The 21780-nt window shown below is 38.6% G+C and overlaps 1 protein-coding gene across 4 annotated transcripts in view; it reads left to right on the top strand.

Annotated features, from left to right (window-relative positions):
• ROCK2 (Rho associated coiled-coil containing protein kinase 2) overlaps positions 1-21780 on the top strand; it is a 107897-nt gene that overhangs the window by 30055 nt on the left and 56062 nt on the right. For all 4 annotated transcript variants that reach the window (XM_069011599.1, XM_069011600.1, XM_069011598.1 and 1 more), the window contains exons 2-3: positions 11242-11323; positions 21654-21754. In XM_069011599.1, coding sequence (XP_068867700.1) covers positions 11242-11323; positions 21654-21754 — 183 coding nt within the window. The remainder of the gene's footprint in view (positions 1-11241; positions 11324-21653; positions 21755-21780) is intronic.

Below are 21780 nucleotides of genomic sequence, written 5' to 3'. Positions count from 1 at the left end.
TGAACATGGGCAGAACATTTGCCTTTTTCCATTTAACAGGAGACTCCCCCTGTTGCTGTGACCTCTCAGAGGAGGTAGAGAGCAGCCTGGTAATGGTTTTGACTGGCCCCTTCACGCCCTTCAGATGGATGCCAGGAGGATGCCTAGGGTGGAGCTCTGTCCCAGCCCTGGTCCCAAGGGACAACAGCAAAAAAGGCATGAAGTGCCTGTCGTCTGTCCTCAGGTCTCCTGCTCCACCAAGACAGTGTGCCCCCATTTACTTTCTTTTGCTGCTGATTTATTCATAGAAGCCTTTGTTCTTGTCCTTCATACCCTTTCAGTGCCGGGACCTGAGCCTGTCATTGTGTGTGAGGGTGCACATGTATGTGTCTATATCCTGGTTTTCTAGAGACAGAAATATTAAATACTTCCCAGTTTAAGAGAAAGATTTAATCACAGTCATTCTGTGTCATGCTCTTTTATGCATGGCATAGGATGTCTTATGCTATCCAAAGTGACATAATATGTTTATTTTATTATGGTCTTACGTGACATTTGAATATGTCACAGACACTGATAAGGTGATGTTTTTCCTGACTGAGGCAAACTGAAGTGCTGTGTACAAACACAGGTATTTATTGCTTATGTTTGTCTCTTCAAGCTGCAATAGTGTGGAGTTTTTTCTGGGGTGTCTTAATATTATGTAATGTTTATTTTTAAATATAGTTCCTTCTGATATAACTTGCAATTAGCATTAAAAGCTTCTGCAAACTGATTCATAAAGCAGAGGATATAACAACACCCACTGAGTGGAATTTATGGCTAGATAAACAGATCAGAAATCAAGAGCTGTTATTTTCCCTGGTTTGTGGTCAACTGTGATAGAAATTTTAAATTTTGTAATGAATTCTCATGCTAGCAGCTTCTAAAACAAGGTTCTGCAGTTGCCTTGATGTCTTTTAAACTTTGCATTAACTGGATTTTAGTGACTAAAGAAATAGAAGTTCTTCCATGACTAAACTAATTTATTGATGAAGTAGTTGAAAAAATCCTTCAGAAGACATTTTCTGCTCTCTTCTGTGGCTTTTTGCATCACCTCCTCTTCAATGAAAGAAGGCCAAGATCTTGTTAAAGGCTACCCACAGCTTCGGGTAGCAGTTGTTTGCAATGTGAAGGTCCTAACTAATCCTGTAGGAGAAATAGCTAATTCGTATAGATTTGTGCCCAGAACAAACTTCTTGCTCAGATACTTGGAAAAGCAGTAGTTCAGCAGAAGTTTGCAATAGGCATTCACTTCACCAGAGTTGCCGAAGTAGGTCTTGCAAAATCTGCAGATAGCAAGTTCCTGTCAACACTTCTTTTCTACTGCTTTGCTTCATACTTTTTTACACTAAAGAAATTCCTTATTGAAGGACTGTCTTTATCTTCGCAAGAACAGAAGTTTTTGGACTCGTTGATACAAAAACTGATTTTAATGTTGCTGACCTGCCATATGCTCAGGTCAGAAGTAATTGTAGCATCACAGAATAATTCAGCTTTGAAGATCTCCAGAGGTCATCTAGGTTCAACCCCTACTAAAAGTGGCTGCTTAATGTCTGTCCCGAGTGTGACTCTGGTCTCTTTTACACTGGACAAAAGTATTTCAGCCAGTTATGTGGAGGGACAGGGTTAGGTTTTCTCCCTATTTTGGGGGCGAGTTTCCAAACACTTTTAATTGGGCTTGTCAGGAGGAGACAAGCTCTGTTCCAGTCCTAGAGGCCGAGGCTACTGACCTCTTAAATATCTTTTTGTTACTGAAGTTGATGAGAAAACTTCAGGTTTTGATATTACCTCATCATCATGGATTTCACAAGTGATGGAACTATTACTTTAGTCAGTCCCTAGTAGAACATATATTGAGTTCCAGAGAAAACATCCAGAAAAATTCCTGTTATGCTTTAAAATCTAGAATGTTCCATTAGGAGTCCTGACAGGAATTGGAACTGAAGTCTTTTTTCTGTTATTTTATATATTTAAACATTTTAAATGTTTATGTATTTTAACACATTTACATGTAGATTTTTCCATAGTGCATACAAATTCTGTACTGCATAGTTAGATGTGATTTTGATTACTGAAGTTTTATTCATCACTTTAACTGGAAATCTGGACTCATGGAACTATGGTGGAGTACAGCATCTTGAATTTCAAGAAATATGTGGTGCAGCTGATCAGAATATGCTGCTGACATCAGATTTGAAGTTAGGCAGGAGATAACATGATCAGCAGGCCATTATTTATTTGACTAGAAGTGTTTTAAAGAGTGATTTTAAACAATTGCTGGTATTTTTAGTACAGAGAAATTTTATAATCATTGTTCTGAATCAGTGACTACAAAAAAACCAAGTTCTTTTATAACCTCTAATTAATCATGCTTTTAGGGGTGGAGGGTGCTAGGTTTTTGCTTGATTTTCTTTTCAAGTCATGTTGTTTGCAGCTCCAGTTACTGTATTAGAGATAGTTACAATTTTTGTTATTTACCCTAATAAGCATCCTTTTTAGTTATTAGATTGTGTACTTGCATCTTATTTTTCCATAACTGTTAAATAGATTAGTAAAAATACATAATATAATACAACCATTTGCATTACATGAAGGAATATATAGGAAATACATTTATCCAAAAACAAGTTTGCGGTGGTATTGAAGGGTGAGTGACTCTGATGGTGTAACATGCAATGGATAGTTGCTGACAGTACCTTCACAGACGAACTATCTGAGGTTACAAAAAAATAAACAGAATAATTTTCATGATGGAGAAATAGATTCTTAGTTAATAAGGAACAAGGATGACCTTGTGGTCAAAACACGATTTTAAGAATAGGCTGTACATCTCTCTCCTTCCTGAAGCACAGATGAGCCCCCGACCTTTTATCTGTGTTCCTGATGTTACTTCTTAGTCCGGCAGCTGTAGCCTTTGGAAACCCTGTTTGGGAAAAGAGGAATGTATAAAAGGCATTTGTATGTATATGTATGTCTACATATACAATGTATAAATGTTGCATTTGGATTTTCTTGAAACAGTAGGTAATTCCATTTTTTCAGGGTGGCAGAGACAATTCCAGGCATGGGTTTATTTTTCGTGCAATTTTAGATAGTCTTTTTGCAGTTCTAGTACTTACACTGTTCTACTTGATTGCTTGGGCAAACTCCATCTGAGCTGGTGCATAAATGACTGTGGGAAAGTGACAGTCAAAATTACTAGCCTGTTCTTGCTCTCTTGTCAAGGAGCAAAGATTGCTAATAAAGGCCTTGGAGGTTTCCAATGAATAGGAAATGATCTCTAGTGTCATTTTAACAGGTTTGCTATTCTTGAGCTTTGGTGCACATTAATGTTTTGAAAGCAGTGTGAATTCTAAAATCAAAAGTAGCTAAAGAACCTGCAAATGTACAGTGACTTCAGATGACAGCAGATTATGCTGAACTAGTGAATTTTCCATGGCTACCGTGATAATCAGCAACACATGCAAGACCAGTTTTATTTTATTAAAGCTTAAAGAGAAAATAGCAACAACCAATTTGGAGGAAAAAATGTGCATTTTTGTAATGGTTAAGTTTTGGGGGTTTTTTTTGAAGTGAGTAATGTTAAGCTGTATTTTCAGAGCTTCTGGTTTACTCCTGTTTTCAGTCCTCTTTTCTTTGGCTTAATTTACTGCTTTTGTGTATTTCTTCCAGTAATTTGTGAAGAGATTTTAGGTAGGCTTGGAAGGAATTTTAGAGATCAGTGGTAAAGGATTCAAAACTGGATCTACTGTAATAAATATTTCTCTAGCTTGTGAATCTCTTGTGAAGGTGATTTCTCGACTTCATTGGGGAACTATATTATGTCAGTTTATCTCTACTGCTATTTAGAACTTCTTTTCCTAATTTGCCACCTAACCTTCATGCCTAATTCAGCTAATTTTTTATGCTGTTTTAGGAAATATGACAAATTGTCTATCATCAGCGTCAGCTTTTTATGTTCTGAGAGAACTTGTCCTGTCTCCTTAGGCTGACCTGTTTAAAGACTACAGTCTCTGGCCCTGACAGCCTATTTTCGCACAAATTGCTTATCATATCCCTGCTCTTGTTAACTTCCCTCCAGTTCCTTTCCAGTTTGTCTTTTGCAGTCCTCTGTATAGAGATTCACAAAACTGTACACAATATTCTGTCTTAGGCTGTACCAATATCAGCAAATGATTTCTGATCTTCATTTACAAAAGAGTCTTAGTTCTCTGTGAGGTCTTACACAATGCACCTCCTGCTTGTGCATCCTAGACTGGACTTCTCGTTGGCCATAACCCCACATAATTTTCCATTATCTTCCCGCTTGGTCATTATTCCAGTTTTTATGTTCTGTGTGTTTAGCTTCTTTCAAAAGCACGTTAGTGAGGATTTCCCCCCTCTTTTTATACTTGTCTTTGAGTTTCATCCGATTGGTTTTTTTTCCTTTTTTTTTGAGGTAATTTTGAATGCAGTAAAAAGCCTGTGCTCAAAACTCCCAAGCATGGTATCATTTGCTGATTTTTTTTTTTTTTTGCTTCTTAATAGGTCTGTTTCTAAGTCTGTTGCTTTATTGTGGCAATGAAAATATTCTTTTTGACACACTTTTCCAAGTCTTGATGATTACCAAACTCCTAGTAATTACCTTTTGGACCTTTTCTCCATGATTTCGTATACCATATTTTTTACCTTGCCAGTGCAAATGGCGAGTCTTGCATTTTATTCTTATGTTAAGATGCTTTGCTTTATTGATTACGCCCTATAATCTGCCAGAAATCTTTTACATGGCACTGTTTTATCTTTGAGAAGAATACAAAAAACCTTAAACCCTGGATCTCACATGTTAATCTTCTAGGTATTTATAAGATGATTAATGTCTTGTTCTAACTCCCCATCCCCAAATATTCTGATCTGTAGTTTGGAAAACCCTATGCCTTTTAATAGGAGTGCTTTGATTTATCCTTTTCAGTCCTGCTGACCTCTTCCGTTCTCCTGAGTTTTCAATGTAAATTGATTAAGACAGTCTCCTTAAATACTGTGAGTGAATTTCAGTGGGTCTTGCTGTCCTCAGCACATTTCTTCATGTATATAATGACTTTCTTTAGGATTTGTTTTCATTTTTATCCCAGAAAGTATGGAAAATTTAAACCTTCTGTGCATTCTTTGTGTTTTGTAACTCTTAATAGATTTATTTTGATCATTCTTAATACAAAGTATCTTCCATTATTTTCTCTTGTCTCTTGTAAACTACAACTCATTATACCGCTTTGCCTTCCTGATCATTACTTACATGCTTTTACTGTTCCATAGTGGCGTTCCTTAACATCCTTCTTGTTGTATCTTGAACAGTGTTGTGATTATACTTTTGTAAATATTAAGGGGAAAGCTGTTTTTGGGCTGTTACCATCCTATTGTTATCATTACACTTTCACACTGTGCCTTTCAAGTAGCAGGGGAAAATGTATAAAACCATTAAAATACGCACTTAGGATGCAGCACATAAGAGGACACGTCTTGAGGAGTATTGCTTGTATGATGAAGAAAAACTTGCCTCTATTCAATAGTAGACAACATTAAAACCATTTCAGTATTTGTTTACCTTCATGTACAGAAATCAGATTGTAAGTAAAGCCTGTTGTTAAGTATTTACATACTCATTTGTGGACAGTAGCTGCTTTTAGGTTTCTAAACTGTACATACTCAATACTGTTAAGAAAAAGATCTGTTAATTAATGTAAAACTGTTAAGGAACTAGAATAGCAAGACCTCCCAACAGTAAATGTTGGCTGCATTATCATGGCCCAGATTATTCCTTCACACACTAATTACTAATGCTTAAGTAAGAGAGAAGTGAATTGCAACATATCCTAGAGATCACTGAGTAGGACAGGCTTGGGAAAAGGCTGTATTTGCCTTGGATATTACCTTTCAGTTATTTTTTGGATCGTATGCTGTTACTGAGCTGTTTACCTTGCATCCAAACATAGCTTTTGTGGTATGGGAAGAAGTAATTGCTCAGGAAAAGACCGGAATTACTTAAGGGTCCCATTGGCATATGGAAGAACATAGTGGAGGTTTAATCCTGGTGAAGAGTTGTTATAGTGCGGATACTGCAACACACGTATCAAACAAGGAGGCCGTGGAAAGGAAATATATATGGGCCTATCCTTGATAGATGTTTCAGAGACGTTTATTTCTCTAGCCGTGTGGCCGGGGCTCTGCCGAGGAACTGCTCAATCCCGGGACCCGAGGGTCCTTGCCCGCGCAGGGGAACACAAAACAACCAGTGGGGAACGAGGCTGACCAGGGGCAGGGAAACCCCGTGTCTTCCCCCAGGGCCCCTCTCCCAGGACCCCATGGCAGGGGGGAAGGGACCTCAACAAAGAGTCATTTGATGCTCACTTCCTGTGTTCATAGATTTGGGAAGTTCTGCTTTTAAAAGCATTTAGGCCCAGTTAGAAAAGTGTAATGTGATATTACAAGACTTTTCTATTCTTACTTTTTGCTGCAGCATATTTTATGAAATTTTATTTGAGAATTTGGAAGACGGAAGGAGTATTGTTTTGGTTTTCTTGTAAGCAATGGTTTAGTGAAATTTTCATAAGATCTCATGGGTGTTGGTTGGAAGGGAACTTTGAAGGATCATCTAGTCCAACCCCTTGTCCGTGAGTAGGGACATCTTTCACTAGATCAGACTTTTTACATTATCCCGTTACTGCAGGATTATTAATTGTTTTCTGAAGTAACTGAAGAACCTTTTCTGTTCAATCATCTTACTTTTTGGCCTTGAGTTTTATTTTTTTCACATCATGAAAGTGAGGAATAAATCAAAATAGCCAAAGCTGCTTTTGACAGCCGGTGGAGTTTACATGTACATATCAATGTTAGACAGGTTCAAACAGTAACTTTAACATCAGAATCTCTTATCAGGACAGCCTGGTTTCATTTGGTGAGGGTTTCTGTGGGATTCCCTGGAACTGATATTAAGCTCATTATTGAGAAGCTACTAGTATTTTTCCGTCATACTGACCTTTTTGTCAGAGAAGAACATAAACATTTAGTTCCTGTATCTTGTGAACTTTTCTTGCCTGTTTTTTCCTTTGGTTCATTCAGGTTGATAAACAGTGCAAACTACTTGCAGGGAAAGCCAAGCTCCATGTTGTCCACAGAGGGTGACTCTCTCTGCTCCTCCTGTAGTAGGAGGGTATTGCAAAATTTATCAAGTTTGGTCTTTTCTCTTGGAAAACATTTTAGCATGTTTGCCATGAGGAAAAGGCTTTTGATGGGGGCAGATTTGTCTTTGCCAGTGATGCATTTGTTTGGAAGCTGCTATTTTTGGCCTGCTAGCTTCTGAGTCTTTTGTAATAGCAGAAAGAGGAAGTGAACAGTGAAATCTCTTTAATAGCATATTTCCTGGTTGAAGTGACTTATCTGTGAGGCCTAGACAGAGGAGATGTCATTTCCTGGATTGCTTCTCTTCAGTCTCAACTGTCTGTTTTACTGTATAATCTTTTGACCCAGCTTCTTAATTGTAGTGAATTTTTCTGTTAAGTGATAGAAATGAGGTCTTTCAATGAAAATGTTAAGCTTTAAGGAAACCACTTCTGACAAAATGCTAGCATGCAAGGCAAGTCTTTTATAAACTACATGTTGATATGAACTTGAAATCTCTTACATTAAAATTTTGTTTAAAAGCTTAAAATTTTGTCTTTGAAAGAGTATCATAATGGAGTTTGTTCACAGGGATAAAAAAAATTTTATACACGTTCTGTTCCTTGTGATGATGATACTGATCACCTGTCTTTGACGCCAGCTGTATCTGGCTGTGTTCTAGAGTTAGGGCACTTTCAAAGAGCTAAAACAGTCAGTTGTGCTGTTCTCAAATTTCCATTCATTAATAACTACTTGTGAAAATTGTTACCAGGAGTCTGTGAAAAAGAGGCAGAAGGAGCTAATTAAAAATTAGCTCAAATATGCTTCTCAAGTATGCTTCCCACAAAAAAAGGTATGGAATCAGAATGACATGGGGGAAAAAAAAGTGACATCTAAAATTATAATATACAGTTCAGTTTAAACTGGAACTTATGGTTGGTTTAGAGCTTATAATCCAACTTTACTAAATTTTTAGTTGGGGTGATAACTTTATTCTTTCCCCTGATGTTTTGTGTAAGATAGAAGTCAAGCACACTATATATGAGTTTCTTAGTCAGCCACTAAAATAACTTCACATGAAAAGCATTGAGACATCAGGTGACCTCACCTTTCTTCCCCTCCAAAATAGGAAGAACAAAAATAACACCATGCTGATTTTTGTTAGCACAGACCGCTTTTACATCTCCCTTAAAATGCCTACCCAGTTGTTAGTGATCATGAGAATATTTTCTCAGTAGCAGTGAAAGGAGAATGTTGGGAGTTTGGTGTTGTGTGTAGACTGCCATCTAATTGAAATTGATACTTCATTGAGCTAGGTAAATTCTAAAAGGTGACTCAGCTGTTCCCATTAGGACATTCAGCATGGTCCTTCTCTACATGTTGCAGGGTAAGGATCCATATTTCTGCTGACACACTGTGCTGCAGAATGAGATACCCTTTTTTGAAGGTGGTGTTTGCCAAATAAAAAGTAGTATAGATTCTATTACATTATTTTGCAGGAAGTAATCTCAAATTAGTACTTTCTGTTGTCCAGATTATTGGGCAATACCTGTGCAATTCACGTAGTGACTAATCCATAAGTATGTAACAACTTTGTTACTTTGGTTTGGTTTTATAGTATCTTCTGTAAAAGTGTCATATAAATTAACAATAGGTAGTAAGTCTTCTGTCCCTCTGAAAGATGAGTATGATGTCCTGGTGCATCATTCCTTTATCCTTAATGTCTTGCAGGAGCTGTTGTGGTCAAGGCTAAAATAATCCCTATATATACTGTTATTAAAGCAACCACTGTGCCTTCTTGACTGACTTCCCATTTGTTTATTTATGCTTGTCCTATGCTGCTTTGTGTTAGGGAGTTCTAAAACTTGATGTGTAAGACCTTCATAACAGTTCAGGTTACGTAGAGTCAAGAGTAAAAGTACAGCAGTGGAAATATTATTGGTTGTACATCACAGAATGTTAGAGGTTGGCAAGGACCTCTTGATCCCGTCTAGTCCAACACCCTGCTCATTGCAGGGTCAGCCAAAGTAGGTTGCCCAGGACCATGTCCTATTGGGTTTTGAATATCTCCTCTGGTGGAGACTCCACAACCTCTCTGGGCAATCTGTTCCAGTACTTGACCACTCTCACAGGGAAAAAAGCGTGGTGTTCAAATAGAATTTTGGGTGTTTTACCTTGTGTCCATTATCTCTTGTCCTGTCAATGAGCACTGCCTTTTCTTCAGTCCTTCCCACCAGGTACTTACAGACATTGATGAGCTCCCCTGCCCTGAGTCTTCCCCTCTCAGACTGCAGAGTCCCGGCTCTTTGAGCCTTTCCTCCTTTGAAAAATGCGTTAGTGCATTAGTCTTACTGGCCCTTTGCTGGACTCACTCCAGTAGGTCCCTGCCTTTGGTGGTTTGGGAGCCCAGGAGTGATCACTGCACTACAAGTGTGACCACATCAGTGTAGAATAGAGAGGAACCTGTTGTTCACGAGGACCTTCAGGTGCTTCTTTGCAAAGCTTCTCTCCTGCTTGTCAGGCCACAGCCTATATACCTGGTACCTGGGGTTTTTCCTCTCCAGCAGCAGGACTTGGCTTTTCCCCTCCTTGAACTTTGTGAAAACTGTCTCTGTCCAGAGAAGTGCCAGTGCAGGGGTACACTGTTGGTGACTGGCTCCAACTGGACTTTGTGCCACTGATCAGTCTTCTGGGCCGAGTCTTTCATCCAGCTTTTAATTATTTGTCTAACCTGTACTCCATCAGCATGTCTGTGACGCTTCCCAAGACACTTTCATTTGTTAGGAGGTAAAAATAAATAAATAAAATACCTTCATTTTGAAAATGGTCTTAACCATTAATTTGTTTTGTGGTGAAAAGGTGACCTCCACAGATGAGGTGGTCTTACTTTTTTAGTCTTGGTCTTACTTATTTAGGACAAAGTGGCATTCAAAATATATTTAATAATCTTAGGCCTTGCCTTTGAATCTCTCCAGATATGTTATTAAAATGACTATGATAATTTTAGTAATATTTGCAATAAATTATACCTTCCCAGATATATTAATAAAAAAATATAAAATCAGCAGGTTGTTAGCTATAGCCTCGGTTATTAAGAAGATTGGAAAGCTGTCTACTTCTGTTGGCTGCCTATTAATAAACATGATGTGGTCTCTGATTTAAATCTCTTGTCATGCCCCGTCAAGGCTCAAAAACCTGAAAAAGCAGTCTCAGGATTTTGTTCTTAGGGCAATGAATAAAGCTGCCAGTTCAGGATGAACACTGGAGTTGACAAGGAATGGTGTCTCTGACTCCTCTTAGTATTTGAAACTAATTTTTAGTTTTATTTGTCCCTGTGTAACTGGAAAGGTCTCTGTGTTTGAAGAGTAATTTCTAAAGTTTTTCCAGGTTGCAGAAAGGTAGAACTGAGTTAAGTCTTGTAACAGGCATTTAAAATACTATTTTTAGTTTGGTTTTGGTGATCTCATCCCTTGCCATTTTAAGAGTCTCAATTGTTTTCTGCTGAGGCACTGATAATGGGTAGCAGAATGGCATGTAGAGTTCTGGCTTGTCTTCTGTAGAGTCACTTAGAAAAATTATTCTAGTCTTGTGAGCCTGAATTACATGGTGGATTGTCTTCTTAAGTTTAGGTTACGTCTTGCTTCCAAGTAAAATGTGTGGTTGGTTTTTGAATGTCCAGAATGAGAAGGTAAAGAGACTTTGATCAAAGCAATAATACAGATATACAAACATAAAGTCTTTGCAGGAAAGTGTAACAGAAGTAAGAAAAATGAATTGACTGAACTCGGTATCTTAAATCAATGTTTAATGAGTAAGATTACTTACTGATTAAGATTAAAACTACTACTCCAGTTTAAGTCCCAGTGCCACTAATCAGTGGTAATATAGCTGTACTGTTTATAGAACTTGGAGCCAGTCAGTGTGTGTTGGCTCCTCTGCTGGTTTATAAACATACTTGAGAGCTTGTTTGATTTGCCTACTAGGAATGTAATGCATGCTTGAATAATATATAATCAGTCTCAGTGCAGTAATTTTAGAAAAGTTGTTTATTAAGATTTTAGAACTCAATTAATTTTTTTTTTTTTTCAGGATGGCTTGAATTCTTTGGTCCTTGATCTGGATTATCCAGCGCTGAGGAAGAACAAGAACATTGATAATTTTTTAAATAGATGTAAGTTGCAAGTGGCCCTTAAACTGTGACATTGTTGTGATATCAATCATAAAAAGTTGAGTGGTCAGAAATGCATTGCCCATGGTTATTGTACTAATTTTTATAACTCTGAGCTTCAGAAGGCTTTGGAGGACCATTTATTACAGAGAGAAATTTCATTTTAGGGAGTTGTTGTATTGTGAAAATGTTGGAAAATACCAGCTGTAGATTTTTATTTTTCTAAATACCATTGGAAAAATCCTTTTATGTTATTTTCTTACCTTACATACGTGTAGCTACATAATTTGCTAAGTATATCCTAGTTACTATTCTTCAGGAATAAATGACACTGAATGTCAACATTGTTTATACAGTCATATTTAATCTAAAAGAGAAGTCTTCTGTGGGTTTTTAAAACTAAATTGTTGTATCTTAAAATCTGTTGGTTCATTTTTGAACCTTTGCATAAATGTTTGTGATTCTCCCTAAATTAATTGTAGACAGGATCTTGGAGTTTATTAAGCATCTAATTCTACATCAGAGTAGCTGTATTTTGTGGTTTTGAAGTATTTTCTATCCATGTATATAAGCAGAATATTTTTTCATATAAAAATAGAAGATTATTTGTTTTAAAATGTAATTTGGAGTGAGTAAGCCTTCCTGGAATAACTATGCTTTGTAGTGAGCTTATTTTGAGATATATATTTTTTTAGAAAAACTTTTTCTATTGCATATGTTGAGGTTACTGCAGATGCAGTCTTATCAGTAACTCCTTTCTAAAATCTTTACTGGTAAGAGCTGTGTGTGTCTGCCCTCTGTTTCCGTGGGACTCCTTGGAATATCTACTCACACTCCTCACTTAAGTGGTGGCTGGTGTAGTAATTTGTGGTGAGTTCTTTGTTTGGAATTCAGTGCTTCTCCATGAGGTTTAGCAGAGCCGCTTAGATGGACATACAGCTTTTACAGTTGCCAGTAAAGTCTCATTTGGAGAAATCGCTTAAAATACAGTAAATAAGAAACAGCAGATTAGGATGTAGAGGCATACCTTGGGATTATTTTCATTTTGAGTTCAAAGGAATTCAAGCAGATATTTGTGAAAGAAAGGGTCTGTAACAGCATTTCAAGTATCTCTTTTACTTGCAACTGAGCATTGTATGTGTAGAGTGAGGGGAAAGCCCTACGAAAATGACATAAACAACATCTATCAGCAACTTCTATGAGCTGGTCATACTTGCTTTTGCATTACTGTTTTTGCAGTAGAACAAAATTAGAAGCCTTTCGCTGATCAGAAGACCAGTGTCTTTTGGCTATTAGCAATAACAACTGTGGGAAAACAATTTAACCTCCGGAGCAGGTTGGGGGTTTGTTTGTTATTTGATTGGTTGGTTTTTGTTTGTTTGCTTGTTTGTTTTCTGCAGCCCCTGAACATTCTTGCTGTCTGTCTTCCCTTTTTTGAAGGCTGTGGTTCTTCACCTCCTTTACATTCTCTCTCATTGTTGTAGTAAATATTTTTAAGTATCTGATGTGACCTGGAGGCTACCAGCAATGTCAGAAACGTGAAAGTGTACTTTTGTTTACAATTTTATTACTGCCTTTTTATTGTTAAAACAACTGACAGTATACAGTTGAAATAGCTAGGTACTAGTTAAAAAAATTTTGAGATGTGTTACAAAAACATTCACAGTAGTTAATAAAGAATTCAAGGGTGCTCTTCATCCTTACCTGGTGAACTTTAAAAAAAGCATGCAAAACCTGACTGTTTTGGCCAAGGTATTGTGTGACAGTGCATCTCTCTTAAGAATCGTGCGTGTAATTTCTCTCCTGTTTCTGTACTGACTGGGAGAGAATGAAAAATAGTGCTGCATATCTTCTGTGATTTACACTTTGGGAAAAATAAATTGTGAAATGAGAATTTCAAAAACATTTGAGGCTGGTAATATTTTGATATTGCAAAAGAAAGAATCAGTCCTGCCACAGCAATTCATTTTGAAGTCCTTTCCACCACAGGTGTTGGTATGGTTTGTTATGTATCACACAGGAGAACTGAGCAGAATTAATGCAAAGAGTGGGGGAGCAGAATTAATGCAGCATTTTTTCTTTTTGTTAAAACTAGTCAGGCAAAAGAAAAGCAAAGACCAGCTTCTGATTTTCATTTCACTTCACTGATACTTACTCTAGCACAAAATGAGCCACTCAGGTACAGGAAAAAAACAGGACAACAACTGCATTCTTATTGGCATTGCCATTTTATGCAGTTTAAAATTGCTGAACCCATAGCTCAGGTCTTCTTTGAAACTGTGCTGAGGGTGGCAAGTATCAGTGGAAAGAGTGTGGCATGTGCTTGCTGAAGCCTCTTGCCACCTTGGGCTTGGAAGAAAAGTTGGGAACTGTATTGAGAATTTATGGAGCTGTAAGTTGTTGCTTTCTTAGGGTGAGGAACGGGGAGTTCTTGTCTCTTGTGATTTTTCTCAGCATCTGAAGAACTGTCGCTAATGCCTAGCTGAGAATTACTGTCAAAAGATTCTGACAGACTCTGATGAGCAGTCTGTGCCAGGGGCCTGGAGCCTGCATCCCGCCTCAAGGCTTCCTGAGGCCACCACGGAGAGGTGGCAGGGCCTCCTGTGAGTTACACCATGCTGCACAGTGAGGCAGTGAGGCAGAGTCACTGCGATTGTTTTAATCTATATTACATGAGTCTTCAGAAATTGTGGAGAACCCTAAATAATCATCACACTTTCAGTCAGTTTAATCACTTAATTCTTCCACAATAACACTTTGAGAAAGGAATTTTTTTTCCCACCACATTCCCAGGGGTTTGCATACACCGTACTTCCAACCTACATCAAGCCATTACTATTCAGGTTAATATTTTATTAATAGCTTATTTTAATTTAACAATGAAATAGTTTGCACTTCAGCTGAGACATTAATTTATGTTCATCTCAACTCACAGTTGCAAGCTGAAACTCTTCACAGAGGCAGTTTATTAATTGTCTATACTATAGCAGTTTGGTGTATTCTGTTTCTGTGGCCACTTTGCAGAAGCACCTCTTCGCTTGTTTAATATGCAGGAAATTCTTTAATTGCCTGCTCTCCCTTACTATTCTGATTTCTTAACACTTTCTCTGAGGTATTGAACCAAAGTAGAGCCTGTGTTTGTTATAAGAGGCACATTAAATATCTCATATAATACAACCATTTATTTTCAGGGATTCTGATTTAAATTGCTGTGTTTTTTAGAATATTCATGGGACAGGAAAGCATAGTGCAATATTTAATTCCCAAAACAATGAGAGGAATCTCATAGTCCTCTGAGAGCAAAAACTAATTTGCTTATTTTAGAAAAGAAGGCTGAGTTTTTCAGCGTGGGCTTGATATAACAAATCTTTCTTGGTCTTTTCCTTTTCTGTCATCTAGGCAAAGACAATAGGTTGAGTAAATTCTTCCAAGTCAATTTTTCTGCCATCTGAGATTTGCCAAGTGTTAAATCATGTCTTAGTGGCTTGTGCCTTTTTTGGTGGTCTCCCATTCAGATGCAACTTAGTCTTAAATAGTTAAATAACAGGTTTAAGCAACAGTTGAAAACATTGAATAATTTTTGATCTTACCATCATGAATAAAAGGGCACTGGGAATGGATTTTTAGTAAGTCCAAACAGCAGCACAGAGAGTGGTGCCATCTTGGCTCCCTAAATGGATCTATGATTTTCTGTGCATTATTCAGCATCACTCAAGAGTTGGAAACTTGTGTTGTTAAAATGATTTGCTGCTATTATGTAGGTTGGCATACTTGTAGAGTGTATTGACAATAGGTGTACTTACAGTGGAAGGGACTTCTAGTACACATGTGGCACCTGTGCACCAGTTTTTCTAGACTCTAGGAATAAACCCCCTGAAAAGTTCCTTTGGCCGTTTTCTTCTCCAAGCAGACACTGCTTACTTGGAAGATTTATCTGTTAAGATAAATTCTTGCAAAATTAACAGTTCTGGTTCCTTCCCTTGCATTTTGTTATGTCATTTGAAGTTGCTGAATCCTGCCCAGCCATATGGTTACCAGCAGGAATACGTTATCCGGTGTGGTGTGAGTGCCTCCCAGGGCTGCAGCTTTGTGTGCTCTGGGCTTCCTGTCAGCAGCACTGATGAAATGTCAGAGGCTAAGAAGGATCTTAGAAATTTAGTGCACTGTAGAACTTCCCCTGAGTTAAGAGCTAATTGCTCCTCTGGTTTTCTCTTGGCTTCTCTAAAGCAGCTCCCTGCCAGGTCTTTGCAGTCACCTCAGCAGGTTGGGCTCCAGTTCCATTCTTAATGATATTGTTCTGGTAAGAGTAGGGATGGAAGAGGTATCAAATAACTAACTTTCCCAAGCAGAGCGTGGAAGCCACAGTGTGTAAGACAGAGTGTCTTAGATGTATAAACAAGTTATATGTCAGTGTCATTAACCACATTGCCTTTTGGGTACTTAGTAGATACAAAGCAATTCTGTCCTGCCATCAGACTTATTTTGATTATGTTAGGGATGTGTTCTCTGCAAGCCACAGGGCTGCTGCTTTCTGTTTCCCTGTGTTCTGCTCTTTTCCATCTGTACAAGAGAACATACTTCTCATGTCCCCCTTTCGTTTCTCTGAGGGAGGAAGCATTACCCTGTCTGGAGCTGTGCCTTCTAGTTCCGCCTGATTCTGCAAGGTCTCCAGAAGCTTCTTCTGCACACCTTCTTCTTTGACCAGACACTTTGGATGCATCCCTAATTACTTTGGTCTTTCTGTTGTGCTTTCTGTTTGATTTTGTTCAGCTGAGGGATTGCAGCACTTCCTGGCTGCACTTCAGTTTAACTTCTGGCTGGACTTCTGCCTAGGGCAGCAACTTTTTACTTAGTGTACTCCGTAGCAGCACTCATTGACTGACTGTGTCTGATCTGTGGGGGTAAAATTGCACTCCCTTGCAATTTTATTCCTCATATATACACTCCCCAGAACTGCTTGATACACATTCTTTTTTTCAAAGAAAATAGCCTGCATATGAACTTTTTTTTTTTACTTTAAAAGGCAGAAAAGTTTGGGGTTTTCCCTCCTCCCCATCCCCCATTACTGTCCTAGACAGGTATTTTTTCCTTTTTCACAAGCATTTGCAACCTTCAACCACATTCTTACTGCCAGCTGTCAGTGACTGATCCAAACACTCTGCCCTTTCAGAAAGTGAAACTTCATTTGTTTAAAGGTTATAGTGCCATTTTCAAATAGAAAATCAGAAGCTGTCTTTAAACACTCTTTGTATCTAGCATTCCTAAGAAAACTTAGTCATAAATGATGGTATTGTCATGTCTTAGGACTTTCACTCCAATGTCACAATATTTCTATAAGATTCCGTTGCATCCTGGGCTGGGGAGTCCATTAATGCCTTCCTTTAAACATAACATTTTTCTTCTGCTGGGCTTTGTGCTGTGTAAATTCATGAGACGTGTGCATATACATACCAAAATTTGCAAACTCATCTGTGTAAAATCTGAAAATTTAGACCACTACTAGAACACTACTGTTGGAAAGATCTCCTACACCCTGAATTAGATCACATTATGTGATACATGAACTAAATCTTACAATCCACTATGTTGCAATTATGCCGTGGCTTCAGGGTCATAAGCTTGGCTTCTTGCATCCCAGCTTTTTGTTTTAGATTAGTTCCATGCATTGATTATCTGTTCCATATCTGTAAGATTTCATGCCAAAATAGACAATCCATCTGTGTAACTGATACCTTCACAACACTTGCATCCCTTTGTGGTATTATTATTAACTGAGATTATTAAATTTTAGTTAAAGGAGTTAGGAGGGGTGGCCTCATTGCTCTTTAAAGAGGGGGGAAAATGGAGGTGCTGAGCTCTTCTTCCTGGGATCCAGTGACGGGACATAAGGGAATGGTCCAAAGCTGCACCAGGGGAGGTTCAAGCTAGACATCATGAAGCATTTCTTCACTGTGAGGGTGGTCAAACACTGGAACAGGCTTCCTTGAGAGACAGTCAATGGCCAACGCCTGTCGGTGTTTGAGAGGCATTTGGACAGCGCCCTTAAGGACGTTTAACTGGCAGTCAGGCAGTTGGAGCGATGGTCACCATGGGTCCCTTCCAGCTGAAAGGGCTCTGTTCTCTTCTGTTCTGTTCTATTCTTCTATTCTATTCTATTCTATTCTATTCTATTCTATTCTATTCTATCTTTTAGCAAAGCAAGTAGGATTTCTCCATTCTCAGCGTGGTTGTTTCATATGTTTTGGGTTTTTCATCGCTTATTTGCAGTATTTAATGCTTGAAGAGTTTTGCTGGAGCTGCAGTAACTTTGTTTAGAGTTTCTGCCTTCTACAGAAGTATTCCTGTGAGTTTCTGCTCTGAAATTGAGCCTGTAAAACTACACACTACTTTTTTAGTGTGTTTAAATCCCTGCTGTCTCATTTCACTTATCTGAAAACATTGAAACATCTCAGAAACATTTAAAATAAACTCATGTCACTCCCATGTCTCATGAGATGTAACACTGTATTCAAACATGTACCTGAACCTTCTCTGTGACTTGAAGTTTGCTAATGTTCTTTCTCTACTGCTGCTTCCTGTGAATTTGTATTTATGCTCCTTGTCTAGTGCCAGGGCTTCTTATCTGCAGTTAACTTTCAAACACAGTATTCCCTTCTCAGTCTGCAAAATTAATTCACATTATTAACAAAAGTAATAAACTTGGTGTGGGTGAAGCACTGTTGCTTTCCTATGCTTTTGGTCTAGGCTTTCATGATTCAGTATAGAAACAACATCACAATTCTTTCAACTCCTTTTCCTGTTGACACACTGAATTACTTTGGTCTTACTAGTACACTGAACGTAGCAAATTTGTTTACTTTTGGAGGTTTTAATTGCCTCTGTCCTTACAACTTTACTAGCAGACTATTCCCTCATTGTTAACATTAATTTCTCCCCTTCCCTGTCACATCCAGTCTTTTCCTCAGAAGAAGAAACTTACAGTTGCATTTTTGTGTTCCACAGATTAAGAAGGATCTCTGGAGGTCAGCTGGTCCAATTCTCTGCTAAAAGTCAAACCAATTTTGATGTTGTATCAGATTGTTCAGTTCTTGTGCAGTTGAATTTTGAGAATTTCCAAAGACGGAGGTTTTGCAACTCCACTTGACAGTATGCACCTTTCCCCAATTCTTACTATTTCTTTCCTACAAAACAGGTTTTCTTGTATCTCGTCTGTTGACTCATGTCCTTTTACTTTGTACACCTTAGAAGTAAAGCCTCACTTCAACTTCTGTTGAAGCCAACCATTTATCCATCCTGAAGAATTCCTGTTCTCTTAGCTTCTCTTGAGCACCATGTGAAGCATCTTGGTGGACTTCCATGAAGCTAAGGAATGTTTTGGTATTTTTTGTGCACTGAGGACCCCAAAGTTAGTCATAGCATTTCACATATGGTTTCCCAAATGACAAATAGAGGAGGAAATCTAGTTCCCTCAACCTACTGGCTGTGCATTTACCAACACATACTTGCATAGTCAGTGCGAAGGCTGGCTCCTCATTCCTTTCTGCTTGGTTTGTTATCCACCAGGGATGTCAGGTCCTCTTTGTCATGGTGCCTTCTAGTTGGTGAGTGCATCCTGTTCTGTCATGTGGTGCTGTTCCATCCCGGCTACAGGACTCTTGCAATTGTTGAACTCCTGAGCTTCCTCTCAGCTCATTACTCATCCTGTCTGGGTCACTTGTAGAAGCCACCCTGCCCTCCAGTGTATCAGCTTTGAACTTAAAACCAGTAGCTGTGACTCCAGCAACTTTTTACTCACCTGGTAAATCCTCTGTGCAATCCATGTCAGCCTGGTTTGGCTACAAAGATACTTTGAGATGCTGTGTTGGAAGTCATGATGCAGTCAAGGAAATGTATTGCTTTCCCTTTGTCCACCAAGACAGACATCTTGTTATTGGAGGAAATCAGGTTTGTCAAACAGTTTGTCCTTTTTAGATCCATTCTGGCTGTCCTTATCATGCCATGTGCACCATGTGCTTGGAAGTGGATTCCAGAAGGATTTTGTTTCTTTATCATCTTGGGCAGCGTGGTCAGGCTGCTGTTCCACCCTGTAGCTTCCTTGTTGCCCTTTTAGAACATGGACATGACATTTGCCCTTTGCCAGTCATCAACCTTCCCAAGTTACCATGACCTTTCAAAGCTGATAGAGAACAGCATGGTAATGGTCTTGACTGGTTTCTTCAGCACGCTTGGATGCATCCTGTGTTGTCTCATGACCTGGTGTATGCTTCACTAGTCTTTAACTCTTAACTTCTCTACTGTGATACTGTGCTGCCCCACACTCTGCTGTTGGCTTCGAGGAGCTCGGAGGCCTCTGAGCAGGGCTTGAGAGTGAAGTGAAGCAAAAAAGACATCAACTGCCTTGATCTTCTCCATGTCCCTGGTACTAGATCACCTACCTCGCTGAGAGCAGTGGGACCATATTTGCCTCATTCTTTCATTGCTAATGTATTTGTAGAAGCTCTTGTTTCCCTTCATAATCCTGGCTAGTTTCAGTCCAGCTGAGCTTGGCTTTCCTAATTTCATCTTTGTCTGGTAACCCGTCTCAGCTTCCATGTTCCAAACCTTTACCTTTTGTGCTTGAGTTGAGGCAGAGGTTGCCCATTTATCCAGACTGGCTCTATGCCATTCCTGCTCAATTTCTAGCTAACTAGACAGAGTTTTCTTCTGCTATGAACATGTCTTCTTTGAAGATCAACCCCCTCCTCTGCCCTTCTCCGCAGCTTTTCACAGGATCCTGCCGGTGAGTTTTCTAAACAAGCCATAGTCTGTTCTCCTGAAGTCCAAGGTCTGCTATTTTCCTTCTTCAGGTCTGTTTGAGTCTTAAATTCCACCATCTCACAGTTGCTTTTGCCAAGTCTGCCACAGACTTTGTCTTGCTGAGCCAGTTTGTTCTTGTTTGTGAGTAATAAATCAGAGTGCTTCCCTGATTTGGCTTGTTGCTTGTTTGGAAGAAAAGAAATGTTCCTGATGGTCAAGCATCTTCTGGATTGCTTGTAGGCTGCCAAGCTGCTCTTCATGATATGTAGGAATGGTTAAGCTATTTACTAGATGTTCTTATCATTAACTCCCTTAGACCATGTCATCTTTAATGTCATACTGGATTAACTATCTCTGATCCTTTTTTTTCCCCTGCATTCAGATCTGAGATCATCTTTAATGCCTTTCTAGGGATAAAATTCCATGGTATTTGACCCTAAACAGGGATCTCATAATATACACCTCTACCCCTTTCTGAATATAAGCATCCAGAGCTTTTCATACTATTTCATACTCTTCCCTGACAGTTCTTGCTCCAGCCACCTGTTTTGCTTTGTTTTGTTCTTCCTCTTAGCGTGTGCAGGGGCTTGTCATGCCTAAGATTATCTCCAGTATTATGGATTCCATTCATTGGTTCCATTATCTTTTGTCCTCATAATAAGAATAGATTTTATTTAGGAATAAATTCTATTCATAAATCCTATTCATTCACCAGGAATGCATTCATAACATGCTTCATTTACAAAATTAAAGTGTCTAGGACCTCGTGTGCTTTTCGAACTTGTCAAAGATCAGAATTTCACTGTTTTTCCTTTTACAGATTCTCATAACTGCTAAGACACATACTGGCAGGCAGAGGTTATCTGCAGAGCGCTGAACAGAGCATTGTAGACTTAATTTTAAGCAGTGTAGAACTACACATGCGCCGAACACCAAAAAAGCACTTTGAGATGACCAGCAGTTACATACGCATATGTAAACTTGAATCAAATGTTTCGTATAGAATGGATGAGTGGATGTGCAGCCAGATCTTTGCGTGATCTGCAGTTGTATGTGAAGGTTTACTGAGTTACATTCCTCGGCACTTGGCTGCTGTTGAACCCTCCCGGGGTGTAGGAGCAAGGTTGCACCTTCAGTGTTTTTTGCGTACCACGTACTTCACCTCAGCATTATCAGTGGAGTGTCAGTGGATCCTGAGAGCACAGTGGGTAGCGAGGAATGATTGAAAATTCCAGATAGGCATCTCTGGCTCTCTTCAAGAGCAGAGTCTTCCCATAAGCTCATGAGTGATTATTAGAGGTGTGAAATGAGAGTCAGCAAAATGTGAAAGACATTTCAGTTGTTACAGCTAAAGGTAGAGGGTTAATGGTTTCCAAAGAATAATGAAAGAGGATATTAATAGTTACTGCAGATTTCAAGAATTACCAAAAAGACTCTAAACATTTGAATAAAATTAGCTTACTCTTACTCTAAGCGAATAGCTAAAATTCTTGTGTTAATACAAGCATTATCACAACTTCTGTTTTATTTGTTTTAGATGAGAAGATTGTGGAAAAAATCCGAGCTTTACAAATGAAAGCTGAAGACTATGACGTTGTTAAGGTGATTGGAAGAGGGGCTTTTGGAGAAGTACAGCTGGTAAGAATGTAATGATTTAATGTTTA

The sequence above is a fragment of the Aphelocoma coerulescens genome, chromosome 3 (assembly GCF_041296385.1).
Source record: "Aphelocoma coerulescens isolate FSJ_1873_10779 chromosome 3, UR_Acoe_1.0, whole genome shotgun sequence".
Taxonomy (NCBI): domain Eukaryota; kingdom Metazoa; phylum Chordata; class Aves; order Passeriformes; family Corvidae; genus Aphelocoma; species Aphelocoma coerulescens.
The sequence above is the reverse complement of the archived record's forward strand: the minus strand, read 5'-3'. Positions and strand labels throughout refer to the sequence as shown.